General features: G+C 42.0%; 1 protein-coding gene across 1 annotated transcript in view; it reads right to left on the bottom strand.

The window, feature by feature from the left end:
• Positions 1–348: 348 nt before the first annotated feature.
• The window catches only part of LOC149673952 (ankyrin repeat and BTB/POZ domain-containing protein 2), a 29247-nt gene continuing 15110 nt past the window's right edge, over positions 349–14485 (bottom strand). The window contains exons 8-18 of the mRNA XM_089839756.1: positions 13566–13790; positions 13288–13477; positions 6987–7139; positions 6620–6878; positions 6389–6490; positions 5657–6281; positions 2192–2370; positions 2003–2108; positions 1673–1860; positions 1514–1582; positions 349–1444 (exon numbers count right to left, since the gene is read on the bottom strand). Of these exons, the coding sequence (XP_089695882.1) occupies positions 1076–1444; positions 1514–1582; positions 1673–1860; positions 2003–2108; positions 2192–2370; positions 5657–6281; positions 6389–6490; positions 6620–6878; positions 6987–7139; positions 13288–13477; positions 13566–13790 (2465 nt within the window). The 3' untranslated portion in view covers positions 349–1075. The remainder of the gene's footprint in view (positions 1445–1513; positions 1583–1672; positions 1861–2002; positions 2109–2191; positions 2371–5656; positions 6282–6388; positions 6491–6619; positions 6879–6986; positions 7140–13287; positions 13478–13565; positions 13791–14485) is intronic.

Genomic DNA, 14485 nt, shown 5'->3' with positions numbered 1-14485 from the left:
ATCCATGTTCAATTGGCAATCAGCGCACTTAATCGACCATACTTTGTTCATATTCCTATAAATATTTTATTAAGCGTTCCATTGACACCTTATTAAACACTATTCCGCTCTTTAAAGAATTCATACTCCTTTCATTAACTAACATCCCGAACGAGTTTTATAAAGATCATCGATTAATTGCACTTAACTCTACCGGTCTGTTCTTACATTGGCTATTCATAATTCTACCCATGTTTTATGAAGTGTAGCTAGGTATCGCGCGAAACTTTACCCGTGTAAAAACATTACATGGCGTGACGCGTCCGACGTTGAGCGTCAAATATGAAAATGAGTGAGAAAAACGATATAATAAAAACCAAAAAGAGAAATATTATATTTATATCAACTGAAACGTTACAATAAATATCGTTAGTGTTCGATGTATATGGCAAAAACAAAAGCGTATCCAGGACAATTAATTAAACAAGAAATCACCGAAAAACACAACACAAAACCCTTCATTAAAACTGGCATATAAAAATAACGTAAGGACATAAGTAACGTATCAATCATAAATATGCCGTAACGGTTGTGGGGAAACTTGTTTTTACTATAACAAAGGAGGTGTGGCCATAGTTTTCCGAGCCAGGCCGTCGAACACGACGACAAGTATTATCTCCCACAGCGAACACGCAAGTGGTGCTGAAATGCAGACATCCACTCCACTCCTACTTCTTATCGATTAGTAGAGTCAACCTTTAGAATACCGAAAATTTGGTGCCTGCTTATGAACAGTTTAGATGGAAAAACATGGAGTGGAATTACTACGTCAGGAAGTCGGGCGGGTACGCCATAGTCTCGAAAATCAGTTTCGCCACTCAGCATACTTACGACTATTACGTTATTTAGTATAACTTTCTTTATAAAAATTGCCGGTTAACGATAAACTAAATCATGCACCATCCCCTCTATAGCCAGCCGACCGCTTAGTCAAGTAAATGAGCGTGCCCATTATAAATTCGTTGTATTACTGTAAAATTTGTACAAAAGCTTATAGTAGATATTTTTAAAAGAGTCTATTTGTATCTACTGCGAGTTAGATTTTCTTTTGAGAGTGAATTGCTAGGCCTAAGCAACTCGACGAATTCTGCATTTGTTGCTTGTGGCTGTTAGCGCTTCTCTGTTTGATTCTGGCTTGAAGCGTTAACAGGAGGCCGCTGAGGACATCGTGATTATGCAACTTTTTGCCAAAGATCAGTTTGCGAACTGAGTCGTCGTAGGTCAGAAGTGAGACCGTGTTTTGTAACAGGAAACCCTGGCAGTATTCCAGGAGTTGAACGGCGTTGTATGCCTTGGCGTGAATGTAAATAGAAACGATGTTGTCCGCGTCGATTAGTTGCGAACAACGGGATTCACAATACCGAAGAAGGCCATCTAATTGGAAAAAGCTGGCAGCCGCCATCAACTGTTCAAAGATATAATGATACTAAATACTTTTGCCTGCAGACAAGTATCGGGGAACTTTTGAACTTACTTCTAACACGTCATTGTGATGGACTTCGAATCCTTCGCATCCACCCTTATAAAGGAATTCCATCACGACCTTGAAGGTCAAAATTACGTTAAAGCAAATGTGGCGTAATAGCTTAAAGTCGACGAAAAGTGACTGTTAAAGCTGGAGAATTCCCTATACCTGAAATATTTCATATCTGATATCTGTGATCTGCACAATGGGTGTGGTTCCGTCGCTAACTTTCGATGTCAGCATGGCCCTAAATCTTGGCGAGGCGTTGACCAATATTATCTTATGCGCGTAGAAAACTCGTCCTTCCAAACGGAATTGAACGTCGGACATCTCGGGATTATTTACATATTTTGGATCTATTAAATCAGAATTCATCCATTTTTATCGCAATGTGGAGGGTTGGACACCACACGAGGACAATAAAGACGCGGGAAATAGGGTTCAGCTAAACAAATGGGACCAAGCACGAGTTGCAAAAAAAAAAAGGTTTTTTCTTACCAATTCTAGCACCTCCGTCAATAGAAACATGGCTGATAGCTTTGATCGGGTCTTTTCCGTAACAGCTTGAAAAAATGTCCGCCAACAAAAGGCTAGTGCCTTCGTTCTGGTAATTAGAAATATAAGGTTAGCTAAGGTCAAAACCTAGGATTAAGTTATCTGAAAGCCTTCAGCTAGGTATAAGTGTACCTTGCTATGCCGGAATATGTTGAACAAGAGTGGTAAACATTCGTCGACGAACTGGTTACTGCAATCTTCAGGCCAAATTTGTAAAAAGTCTTGAAGTAACTGGTCAATGATGGTTTCCAAATGCAAATCATGCGCCGTAGCCAAAGTGTACATCCAACAATGAAGAGTCCATGGCACACCTGTACAAAAATAAAACACGACACGTTTTTGAAAATGTCATAGTGTTCAAGGTTTCAAGTCGATTAGATAGATGTAAAATTGGTTCAAAATGTGCTTTGGATTAAGAAAATGCTGGGAAACAAGTTCAACGATACAGTTAAATAATGCATGAATGAGATTCATGAACTAAACTTTATTTTGTTAAGCAACATTTTATAGACCCCCCCTTCCCCAGTAACAGTAACATTTACTCGAACCAACTTCTCTCCGCGTCTTCACGTAAGCTATAATTAATAAGAAAGTAAAATGACTCGGAAAAAATGATTATTTTTATTTAATTAAAACATAAATAATTTAATTTTACGGGTTCTTCTAAGCTTGGGTACTAATAAATATATTGATAATGATAACTTGAAAGACAGCTATTGTTCCATCCACACCCCTAGCCTGATATAAGCGATTTACTCTCCCATTATATCAAATGCTCCATTACAAAAGTATAAAATGGAATGAAGTCTGTTAATCGCATCACAAACTCACAATGGGTCGTTATTTTATAAAACGGACATAACATCACCTGCTGCAAAACGAACAATTTAATGGATCAATCCATAGAGAAATAATACATAAGGAGAGATAGAGAGAAGCGAGGTTAAAAACGAAATATCGCTTCACGTGTTTTCAGGGCGGATATGCTAGTTCCCTTGGCTCAGAGAGGACCTGGGAACATTGCACTGAAGTCAAACATGGGAGAGGAAGAGAATGTTTCTGGCCCATTTAGTAAAAACTATCTATACTGATTCTCCCTTTAAAAAACATTTCCTCTATGGTTGTACGGCAAACATTTACATATTCTATACCGTACTTCCCACTTTTGCCTACGTACAGGTGTTTTCAACTAATACCTAAAGCCACGTAAAATATATGAGCACATCGTCTGTTCCGAATACTCCGCTAACGCTTAAACTCGATTATGGTTCTTTTAAAGTTGGTTTTACTAATTATATACCACGCGTTGCCAATAGTTCTCTCAAATGAAGAGACCAAGTCAGTCATAACCTTAACAGTCGACAACATGGATAATGTTTTGAAGTCGCACGATGTGGTTTTGCTTAATTTTCACGCTCCTTGGTGTGGTTATAGCGTGCAATTTATGCCAGTGTTTGAAACCATTGGTAAAACGCTACGTGATAAATATAACACCAAGCCTAAGGCGGTCGCTGGTGCCGTTAACGGCGTTGATCAACATAATTTGGAAAATAAATACGAGATAACCAAATACCCGACTGTGAAACTTTGTCTGCATGGCAGGGTTCTTACCAAGGAGTATAGGTAAAGTTATATTTATGAAAGGTTTATTAAAGGCAGTATAAAGCAAATCAGAAATTGTCTGTCAATGATCACACACACACACGCCACGACTTGTTTGTTAGAATGCAACAAGTGTCAATTTCGCGTTACACCTGTTGAACCTATCGTTAAAATGTGGTGATTCGCCTAAATAAAATTGGGTCTTTGTACTTCCTTTAAAAATAGGTGAAATGCGCATGCAATAGTATACGACATAATTTAATTCCTCAAAGCAAAGGAGGATATCCGTTTTTTAAATAAACCGTGACGAAATAAAAAATGTTCAGATATTCCCACGTTTAGTTACTATTGGCGCTTGATTAACAAAGCAAGAATACAATTCAAGTTAAAATTCTTCTTTCATTTAAACAGAGGAGCTCGAAGCTTGGAATCGTTAATGAAATACGTCGAAGATCATTTACACGACCCCTTAGTTGAGTTAAAGAATCCGGATGACTGGGGTAAAATATACTCAAACACTCCCGCCGTTATAGCGCACATCCAGCGACCCAATGAACGAGTACACGAAACTTTCCAAATAGTCGCTAAATGGCTTAGGGGTGTCTGTTCCTTGTACGTTACTTACGATGGTCTTCATTTACCAGCTAGTACTGACTCTACTAAGGTAAGTGAAAGGTTGTAGACCAAATGTCCAAAGAGCGATCGAAATGTTTCTACCTATCTAATTCATAGCTTTAAATAATTTTTAGGACCGCATCTACTTCAAAGCCGAAGATCAAGATTTTTTACAATCCAATGAATTCACCGGAAATTCAACAAATCCGGAGGAAGTATATAAATGGGTGCATGATCGTTGTAGGTCGACCATAAGTGAACTTACATTCGAAAATGCCGAGGAACTAACCGAAGCTGGGATACCGTTCCTGCTATTGTTACGCGATAAAAGCGATTACAAAAGCCTTGAACGTTTCAAATCGGCCGTCAAACGCGAATTGGCTGAACACGTCCATATATCAGTACGTGTTTTAGAAGCTGACGGCAATGTTTTCCAGCATCCATTGCACCAATTAGGGAAGACTACCAAAGATCTGCCTATTGTTATGCTGGATAGTTTCGTGCATAGCTATTTATTTAAAAATTTTGGGGATTTAGAAGTACCCGGTAAATTGAAGGAATTTGTAATAGATCTCAACAGTGGGAAACTGCATTTGTTACATCACGTGGATGAGTTGCAGACAGCGATATCGAATAGTCCCGTTCTTAATCAGGTCAAACCTGATGTAACTCGCGATAAAGAAGAAGATGATGATGATGATTATTATGAAGATAATGATCGTGATAAAGACGATGGCGATTTGAATAGCAGTAACAATGCGAAAATTGAAAGCAGCTCTAAAGTTGGTGAAGTCAAGATTGACGGGGATGACACAACGACCACTTTGATTTCGGAATCAACTTTTAAGAAGTTAAAACCTTCACCATATAGATACACGTTTAAACAGGATGAACTTTAACCATGCATACCTTACCAGACGAATTGATGAATGTTGAACCATCCAAATGTTATTTAAATTAATTCAGTCACTTGTTATCATGAACATTAATTAATATTGTAAAGGCAACATAATAAGCATAAATATGCCACATTTGACTTCTAAGAAATGTTTGTTCAGTGGCGCAATTAAGCTTATTGGGTCAGTGGTTTCATTTGGGTGAAACATTTGAAGGCGCTGCGATTTCTCATTTAGCATTATACCCATGCATAACCCCTCCCTACACGTTGGGAAAAGTATTTAGACTGCTCGTCGACAAAGGTTTCCACTCTGTGTATGGCGGGTTCACGCGTACAATTTGTCTGTATTTTTATCCCTGATAAGTGATGGCATACCATTACGCGATTTGTTCATATATTTTTTTGTGTGTACCAAAAATGATACATTTTCCTTCCCCGTGCATACATACTAGCAAGCACAAGTAACAGAATCTCCAACTCACCAATATTTCTTAAATCTAGGGTTATCTCTAGATGTCCATTTTCAGCACTATGGTACATCGCTTCTTGTAGGACCCTGAGTTGAGATTTATTCAATTTTATGACTTGACTAGTCTCGGTGGCACTTGACGACGAACCGGGAGAAGACGTCTGTCCACTGTTTGCACTATTCCCATTTCCGCTTCCTGACCAATTTGCGCCTTCTTCGGTCGAAGTATTCATGGGAACTAATGGTATCCGACTGCCGCGTTTTTCACCGGCGGTCGTGTTGGGAAGTGCCGAATTCGATCCTTCCGCTAATATTTCTTCCAGGGAAAGGACTTCTTCTCGACTGCTTTTGGAGTGGTGGACATGCGGGTGCGCCAAGAGTTTGTGTAAAATAGCGCGTTGACCATGCGCAGCTGCCACTGAAATGGCGCTGAAACAGCCCCTTTGCGATGAACCTCCGTAACAGGACAAAAGGTCTTTCGGCGCCGTTGACAGAAACGGGTCCGCTCCATAGAATAATAACAAACTGCATAGTTCAAGTTTACCAGCGGCTGTGGCTAATTGGAGTGGTGTTTCCGTTATCTTGTCTTCGCTTAATCTCGCACCTCCTTCTGGGTTTGCGCCTTTCTCTAAAAGTAACTGAAACGAATACCAAAAGCAATTAAGGTTAGTATGTTCGTTTATGGCTCCAACCTGAGTGCACGCCGAAGAATCATATTTCTCGAAATCACCACATAAATGCTTACTTTTATAATGCCCAAGTGGCCCTGAGTAGTCGCGTAGGTTAAGGCGGTCCAATGTTGGGTTTCTGGATTGACGCTGGGATGAAAACTGGTTAACTGGGGCGTCTGCAAATAAGTTACATAATTCCATGTCAGTCAGAATCGCACGCGCACCAATATAGGATATGACGATGGATAAAATGGGAACGGGAATTTGCAAGAAAGTTTTGGTGAATCTGTAATTATGATTCTTACCTCAATATCGACGTCAGCTGCCGCATCAAGCAAGACATGCGTCATGGCTTCGTCAGACCTGATACACGCTAACATGAGGGCCGTATGTCCATGTTCGTTCAAGGTATTTAGCCTAGTAGGTGGTAACAACTGCAAAGCGTGTGACACTAAATCTGTTCTCCCACAGCTTAGCATTCTGAACGCCAAGTCGGTCTTCAAGATTCGAGCGCATTCGGTTTCGTCCAATGGCTTTCGTCGGAACAATTTTTCGTCGTACGACCTATATGGATCAATTAAAAACTCCTTAAAAGTCACTTTCCATGCCAGTAAATTATCACCGCATGAGCTGTAGCTAAGTGCCAGCAATATTAAGTTACTGGATGCTTACCCTAAATATCTTATTGGACAATCAACTCCGGGTAACAAAAGCCTCGCCGCTTGGATGACGTCATCCTTGTCGATAACGTGACACCTTCTGTGTTCAGCATGAGCCGTTGCCACCCTCACCCATTCTATCAATGGCGGTAAAACGAGATAAGGCCTACAGAATAGAGAACATACAGAGAACCGTTTGAAGTATGTGTCATTAGTTGCGTCACCATTTTAGCGCTAAAGATACCCTAAACGAAAATACTGACAAAATGCCCATGTCGCAACTTGACGTCACGAACTCTAAAAAACTAGATAATATCTTTTTGTAACTTTTTTATAACTTGTATATAACAAACGGTGTAAAACGGCGAAGGGCAGAGTTGCCTAAGGAGTTAACGGATAGAGTTCTTTGCTTGTAAATTTATCTCGATTTATAACGCGCAGTATCACTGTTAGTTTAATTTTAATGATCTCAATAAAACTCTGTTATTATTGAAGTTGAGTCTTAGTCTGGTTTTCGCATGTAAGGCTTATTAGTTCGCGACATTTTGGTGCCGAAACCCGGGAGTGAGAACTTTGAGAACGAGAAATTAGTGGACTAGTAATACGAGAGTTCATGAGCCGCCGAATCTGAGGAATTCATCGGAAGAACTATTATACTTGAGGATCTTACATGCCTAACCTATCTATGGAGACCATTAAAAAATCAAGAAAAGTAATTCGCCAGCGAACGACAGTACTATTGAGTAAGATCGAGATGTGTCTGCTAGATGAGAATCCGGACCGAGAAATCTTGGGAGAGTTACTGGAGCAATTAAAAGGCAAGAACATCAGTCTTAACCAGCTAAATACACAAATACAGTCGATGACAGACGAGACAGACATCGAAGCCGAGGTGGATTTAGCGGAGGACTATGCCGAGAAGATCATTGTTTGGACGGCACGAGCAACAAAGGCCATAACAGCTTCAGCGCTAGAAAGACCATCAGAAGTCATCCTGCACGAGACTCGAACTCAAGAGAGAAATAGCAACAGGACAGCAACCGTAAAACTGCCAACATTAACCATTCCAAAGTACAATGGAGATCGAGCCGAGTGGCAGAATTTCTGGGGTCAATTCGAGGCTTCAATTCACGAGAATCCTACGCTAGCGGCAGTGGATAAATTCACCTACCTGAAATCCTTCCTTGAGGGCCCAGCGTTGTCAGCAATAGGAGGATATACCTTATCAGAAGAAAATTACGAAGCCGCGATAGAGAAGTTGAGCGACCGTTTTGGCAAAAGATCGGATGCAATTAACACACACATGGTGAAGCTCTTACATCTTCAGCCGGTTAAAAGAGCGTCAGATGTAACATCATTAAGACACCTTTATGACACCTGCGAAATTCAAGTGAAGAGTCTAGAGGCTTTGGGAACGTCCGTAAAAACGTATGGCACCTTTCTCTATCCTATCTTAACGCAAGTTTTGCCGCATGAGATTCTACTGGAGTTCAATAGGCGATATGACGATGAAGAGCAGAGCGCGCAAACCTTGCTGGAGTATCTGAAGCGGGAAGTGGAAAGCAGAGAACGAGCCACAGATCTTCGTAAAGACGAGGACGAGAAATACACAGCATTCAATAGCCGATGGACTAGCAACAACGTCAAGAACGAATCCAGCCATTCTAAACATTACCGTAATCTTAGGAACAAGCCTTCTACAACAGCAGTACTCAAAACAGCATTGAACAAGTCCTGCATGTACTGTGGTGATTTACAACATTCTACGAGAGAATGTCGAGCATTATCGATAGACCAGAAAACGGAACTCATCAAGAGCCAAAATCGATGTTTCGTTTGTCTTGCCCAAGGTCACATGGCGCGTCGCTGTCCATCAGGAGTCAGATGTGGACATTGTCAAAGGAAACACCATGAGTCAATTTGCCGTAAACAGTTTGAAGATCAATCTGAGCCTAAAAGTATCAGTTCAGAGTCGGAAGACAGCTCGCAACCAGAGAAACGTACCATGGCGATGAGTACCATTATGCCACAATGTGAGAGAGACTTATCCCAACGACTACTACTTCAGACAGTGGTCGCATACGCAGAGGGTGAAAACTCCAGAGTACCGGTCAGATGCCTTTTCGACGGAGCCAGCGAAGGAACGTTCATTCAAGGGAATTTGCGACGCCGTCTAAACCTTCCAGACGTAAAGGAGGAAGTTGTTGATGTATTTCCCTTTGGGAAAGAGAAACCTGAACGAGTTACCAGAAAAAGGGTGAAACTGACGTTGAGAAGTACTACAAATCCTGAGGCGTATGCGGATATTGAAGCCTTAGAAGTACCAATCATTAGCGGAGCGATGGTCACGGTACCTGGGAAAGGAATTCGGAGGTATATGGAAGACAGTAATCTACCCCTGAGCGATATTACCGAGGTCAATGGGATACCAGTTCCGCAAGAGGTCCTGGTATTGATCGGAGTCGACTACTTCTGGGCATTAAATACCGGAGAGAATAAGCGCATGGACGGATCTTTGGTAGCGGTGAAAAGCATCTTTGGCTGGTCGGTTCATGGGGCACAAAGTATGTCGTCATCTGTTAATTCTATCCAAGTCATGAAAGTCAGCGTTCAAGAGACCGAGATAGCAGCGTCATTAAAAGCCTTTTGGGAGATTGAGTCTCTTGGAATAACAGAGGAATCAGTATCATCGAAGTCTGAAGACGAAGTATTGGTTAACCACGAGAAGACTCTCACTTTCGACGCCGGAAGATATACAGTTCGACTACCATGGAAGAACAGTCAAGATAAAATTGGCAGCAATATGGCCCTATCCAAAAGGAGGCTAGAAGGCTTAGTCAAGAAGCTAAAACAAGATCCTGTCCTCTATATGAGATATCAAGACGCTGTATCTGAGATGTTGGACCAAGGCTTCGCAGAATACGTTCCTGAGCAAAACATAAACCAAAAGGAAGGGCTACACTACTTGCCTCATTTCCCTGTCATCCGAGATGACAAGTCTACCACGAAATTGAGAATAGTACACGACGCCTCGGCACATGAGAAGGGTTTCCCTTCGCTCAACTCTTGCCTGCATGTTGGGCCCAGCCTGGTTCCAGACTTACTAACCATTCTGATCCAGTTTAGACAGTACCGAGTCGCCCTGATGAGTGATGTCGAGAAAGCCTTCCTCCAGATATATCTCGACCCTATTGACAGAGATTATGTCCGTTTCCTATGGATAAAGACTATGCCAAAGCCAGATGAGCCGTTGGAAATCATCCACTTACGAATGACAAGGGTTCTATTTGGGGTCGCCTCCAGTCCGTTCCTATTAGCAGCCACTCTACGATGTCATTTCAAAAAGTATGAACACCAGTATCCTGAAATCAGCGACATGTTGGCGAAACGACTCTACGTCGACGATTTAGTCACGGGGGGAGAGACCGTTGACGAAGCCAAGGAAGTATATCGCGTTTCAAGAGATATATTCAGTCACGCTGGCATGAATCTGAGGAAATGGGTGACCAACTGCCGAGAATTAGCCGATTTATGGACTGAAGATAGTACACCAGTAAAACAACTCGGCAAGGTGTCAAGCTCTAACCTGCTCAAAGTCCTTGGCATGTCCTGGGATCATGAAGAAGACCTACTTACATTCGACATATCCTCATTGCTCGACCTACTGAAAGACAAAGAAGATACAAAGCGAGGTGTCCTGAAGGCAGCGGCGAGAGTTTTCGACCCTATTGGTCTGCTATCACCATTCTTGATCAGAGTAAAATGCCTTTTCCAAACGTTATGGGTGAAGGGAGTCGGATGGGACGATAAATTACCAGAGGAGGTGCAAGAGACATGGGATGATTGGATCATGGAGCTGAGATTGGTCGACAGGGTTAAAGCACCGAGATGGTATTACGCTGGTTCCAACGCCAAGGTCGTACATCAAGAATTCCATCTATTCTGCGACGCTAGCGAATTAGCTTATGGAGCTGTCCTGTATTTACGCCACGAGACTGAAGATGGAGACATTGGAGTATCATTGGTCTCTTCGAAAACTAGAGTTGCACCCATAAAGGCCCTTACCATTCCAAGATTAGAACTCATGGCAGCTGTTATAGGAGCCCGACTTCTAAACCACACGATGCAAGTATTCGAAGGCTCAGTATCCAGCTATAGTTGTTGGACAGATTCAGAAATAGTTTTACATTGGATTCGAGGTCTATCCAAGCAATGGAAACTGTTCGTCGCCAATCGAGTCGCAGCTATCCAGCAACATACCGAGCCAAGTCGATGGTCACATGTAGCCGGCAAGCTTAATCCAGCCGATATTGCATCAAGAGGTTGTCATATCCGGAACTTAGCAGAAAACTCCCTTTGGTGGAAGGGACCACCATGGCTGACGGAACAGAAAGATTTATGGCCCAGTTCCTCGAAAGCAGCTACATGTCCTGACGAAGAAATCATGCTGGATGAACGAAGGAAGATCGTCACGCTCTTCTGCACTTTGAATCCTGAACCCCTCTTGGATGTCAACAGACACAGTCGAATAAATCGAATCTACAGAATTACCGCTTGGATTCAACGTTTCATTCAAAATCTAAAGACCAACGAATCTTCGAGACAGAGAGGTCCTTTGTCCGCCACAGAGCTCCTAAGCGCCAAACTCTATTGGATACGTGAGATCCAGCGCCAAGCATATGCAGAAGACTACCAAAGCTTATCTGAGAAGAAACCACTATCCAAGACCTCGAAGTTACTTCAGTTCCAACCGTTCCTTGAGGATGAAGTCATAAGAGTTGGGGGACGTCTTCAGTTAGCCACCATAAGTTATGGGCTCAAGCACCCGTACCTGTTACCGGCCGATCATTACTTAACAGAGTTAATAGCAAGGAATTCGCATGAGATGGTCAAGCACGGTGGGCTCGATAGCACCCTTGTCCAGTTGCGAGACGAATTCTGGATTCCAAAAGGACGACAGCTTGTAAAGAAAATCGTCCATCATTGCGGGAGATGCAGAAGATTCCGAACCAAGCCAGGAGCCCAAGTACCAGCTCCTTTACCAGCCGATCGAATAACAGAGTCTCCTCCGTTTGCTACCACCGGCGTCGATTTTGCCGGACCATTGTTTATAAGAGGCGAGGAAGGAGAAAACAAAGCATACATAGCGCTCTTTACTTGTGGAGTGACTCGAGCCATACACCTGGAAGCAGTGACTGACTTAAGCACCGAAAAGTTCATGTTGTCTTTTCGCCGATTCATTTCTCGAAGAGGACTCGTATCTACGGTTTATTCAGACAACGCTCGGACCTTCAAAAGAGCTGAGAAGGACTTAAAGGATCTCTACAACAAAATCACGGAAGATCAGTTCCAGGACTTCCTGGGCCAAAGAAACATCCACTGGAAACATATCGTGGAGCGAGCAGCATGGTGGGGTGGATTTTGGGAGAGGCTCGTAAGATCGGTGAAAGATTGTCTGAAGAAAACACTGGGGCGTAGTTATTTGACGTATGAGGAGCTGAACACCAGTTTGATCGAGATTGAAGCCATCATTAATTCCAGGCCCCTCACATACAACTTTACAGACATAGGCGAACCCTCTCCTTTGTCTCCTTCCCATTTTCTTATCGGAAGACGCCTAACAAGTATCCCGAGTCAAGATTTCTCGCAAGTACCATCATCAGTCGGACGAAACCAGCTGACTAAAAGGCTACGCTACAGACAAATGCTGCTGGACCAGTTTTGGAATCGATGGAGTAAAAGCTACCTGCTGGAATTGAAGACCGCACATGCTAGTAAACCAGTACATGGAGTTCGCGAATTCAAAGAAGGGGATGTGGTCCTTCTTGCTGAGCCAAAACTACCGAGACAAAGCTGGCGTATGGGCCGGATACAGCAACTTTTCCCCGGACGCGATGGCTTGATCCGAGCGGTGGCAATCAAACTTCCTGGAGGGACAATTTTACGACGAGCTATACAGATGTTGCACCATTTAGAAGTTTCACAATGATGAACTGTGTCCATCGGGGGGAGGATGTCGCAACTTGACGTCACGAACTCTAAAAAACTAGATAATATCTTTTTGTAACTTTTTTATAACTTGTATATAACAAACGGTGTAAAACGGCGAAGGGCAGAGTTGCCTAAGGAGTTAACGGATAGAGTTCTTTGCTTGTAAATTTATCTCGATTTATAACGCGCAGTATCACTGTTAGTTTAATTTTAATGATCTCAATAAAACTCTGTTATTATTGAAGTTGAGTCTTAGTCTGGTTTTCGCATGTAAGGCTTATTAGTTCGCGACAGCCCACGTCTAACCTTTAGGAAATTTTTACCTTTCGTAAACTAGTTCCTGTACTGGAGGTATCCTATGTACTACGTGATCAGCGTGTTCAAGTTGCGAACATCTCATAAAGTAATACAAAGCGTGAAGAGATCCCGGACCCCATGAGATACTTTGACGACCAGATGTAGCCGCGTTCAGAACTCGGTTGTAATATTGAGCTACCCGCGCCAAAATATCGCCTGCAAATAAATAAACACGTGTTTGTGACAACTGTTTTGACGCTCGATACGACTCGCGTGTCTGGCACATTAGATTTGTTTTTCTTACCTAATTCGTTAATACCGCCAACGCAAGTGGTGAGTAGATTTTGTTCTATGGACTTTGGAATTCCGGTTCGCGTTGATTCAGCGGCAGAAGATTGTGACTCGACTTGCTGTAGTTGTGAGGAACTTGATGAGCGGCTGCTAATGCCACCGCATGGTGACGTCGACGAAGCCACCGATGATGATTGACCATCTGAATGGCCTGGCCAACTTGGAAGAGACAATGCCCCTAGAAAAGTTGCAAATATTAAATGAGAACAATGATAATTCTGAGAACACGTTATCTTTCGGGACATTAAGGGTTGAGCTACATCTTATGACGTTGACTTCTACTTGTTCAACTCAACATTGCGTACTCTTGTCAAGAGGGATTTTAATATTCCTAATTCCTCGAGATATTCTTAACTATTAATTATATTTCTTCATTAGTCTCGCTTCATTGCAATTCATATATTAAAATTTCCAATTTTTCGGAATAATGATTTTAGAACGAACACTACTGTAGGGGTATGTCTCCAAAAACCATTATTTCTAACCGTGGGAAAAGAGGTGTGGTTTAGTTAATTCATTTATGTACTATGTAATTCTATGACCCAAACATAAGTCACAGCGCTGGTAATTACATTAAAACGTGTCTCGATGGATAGAGCCTTAACTAAAATATTATAATCTTAATCGTTCGCTAATGTATCTCTAAATTTTATTTCTTGAATGGCCCGAAGGTTATATCTTTTAATTCTCGTCTCTTGAACCGTGCCCTTTCTGATATGCTAGGACAACCGTGACTACAATCATTCGTAACATAATTCTCCCTAAGTATGTATGCCTTTCGACCAAATTAGGTGCACAGCTCGTTTTCGCAAAGACCACACGCAGTGTCTCCTGTCAATGATTATCGTTCATTAATATCTGTCACGTGTAACC

This window comes from Phalangium opilio, unplaced genomic scaffold (assembly GCF_054372755.1).
Source record: "Phalangium opilio isolate 3A_F unplaced genomic scaffold, DU_Popi_V2 ptg000048l_1, whole genome shotgun sequence".
Lineage (NCBI taxonomy): Eukaryota > Metazoa > Arthropoda > Arachnida > Opiliones > Phalangiidae > Phalangium > Phalangium opilio.
This window is presented reverse-complemented; position numbering and strand designations above follow the sequence as displayed.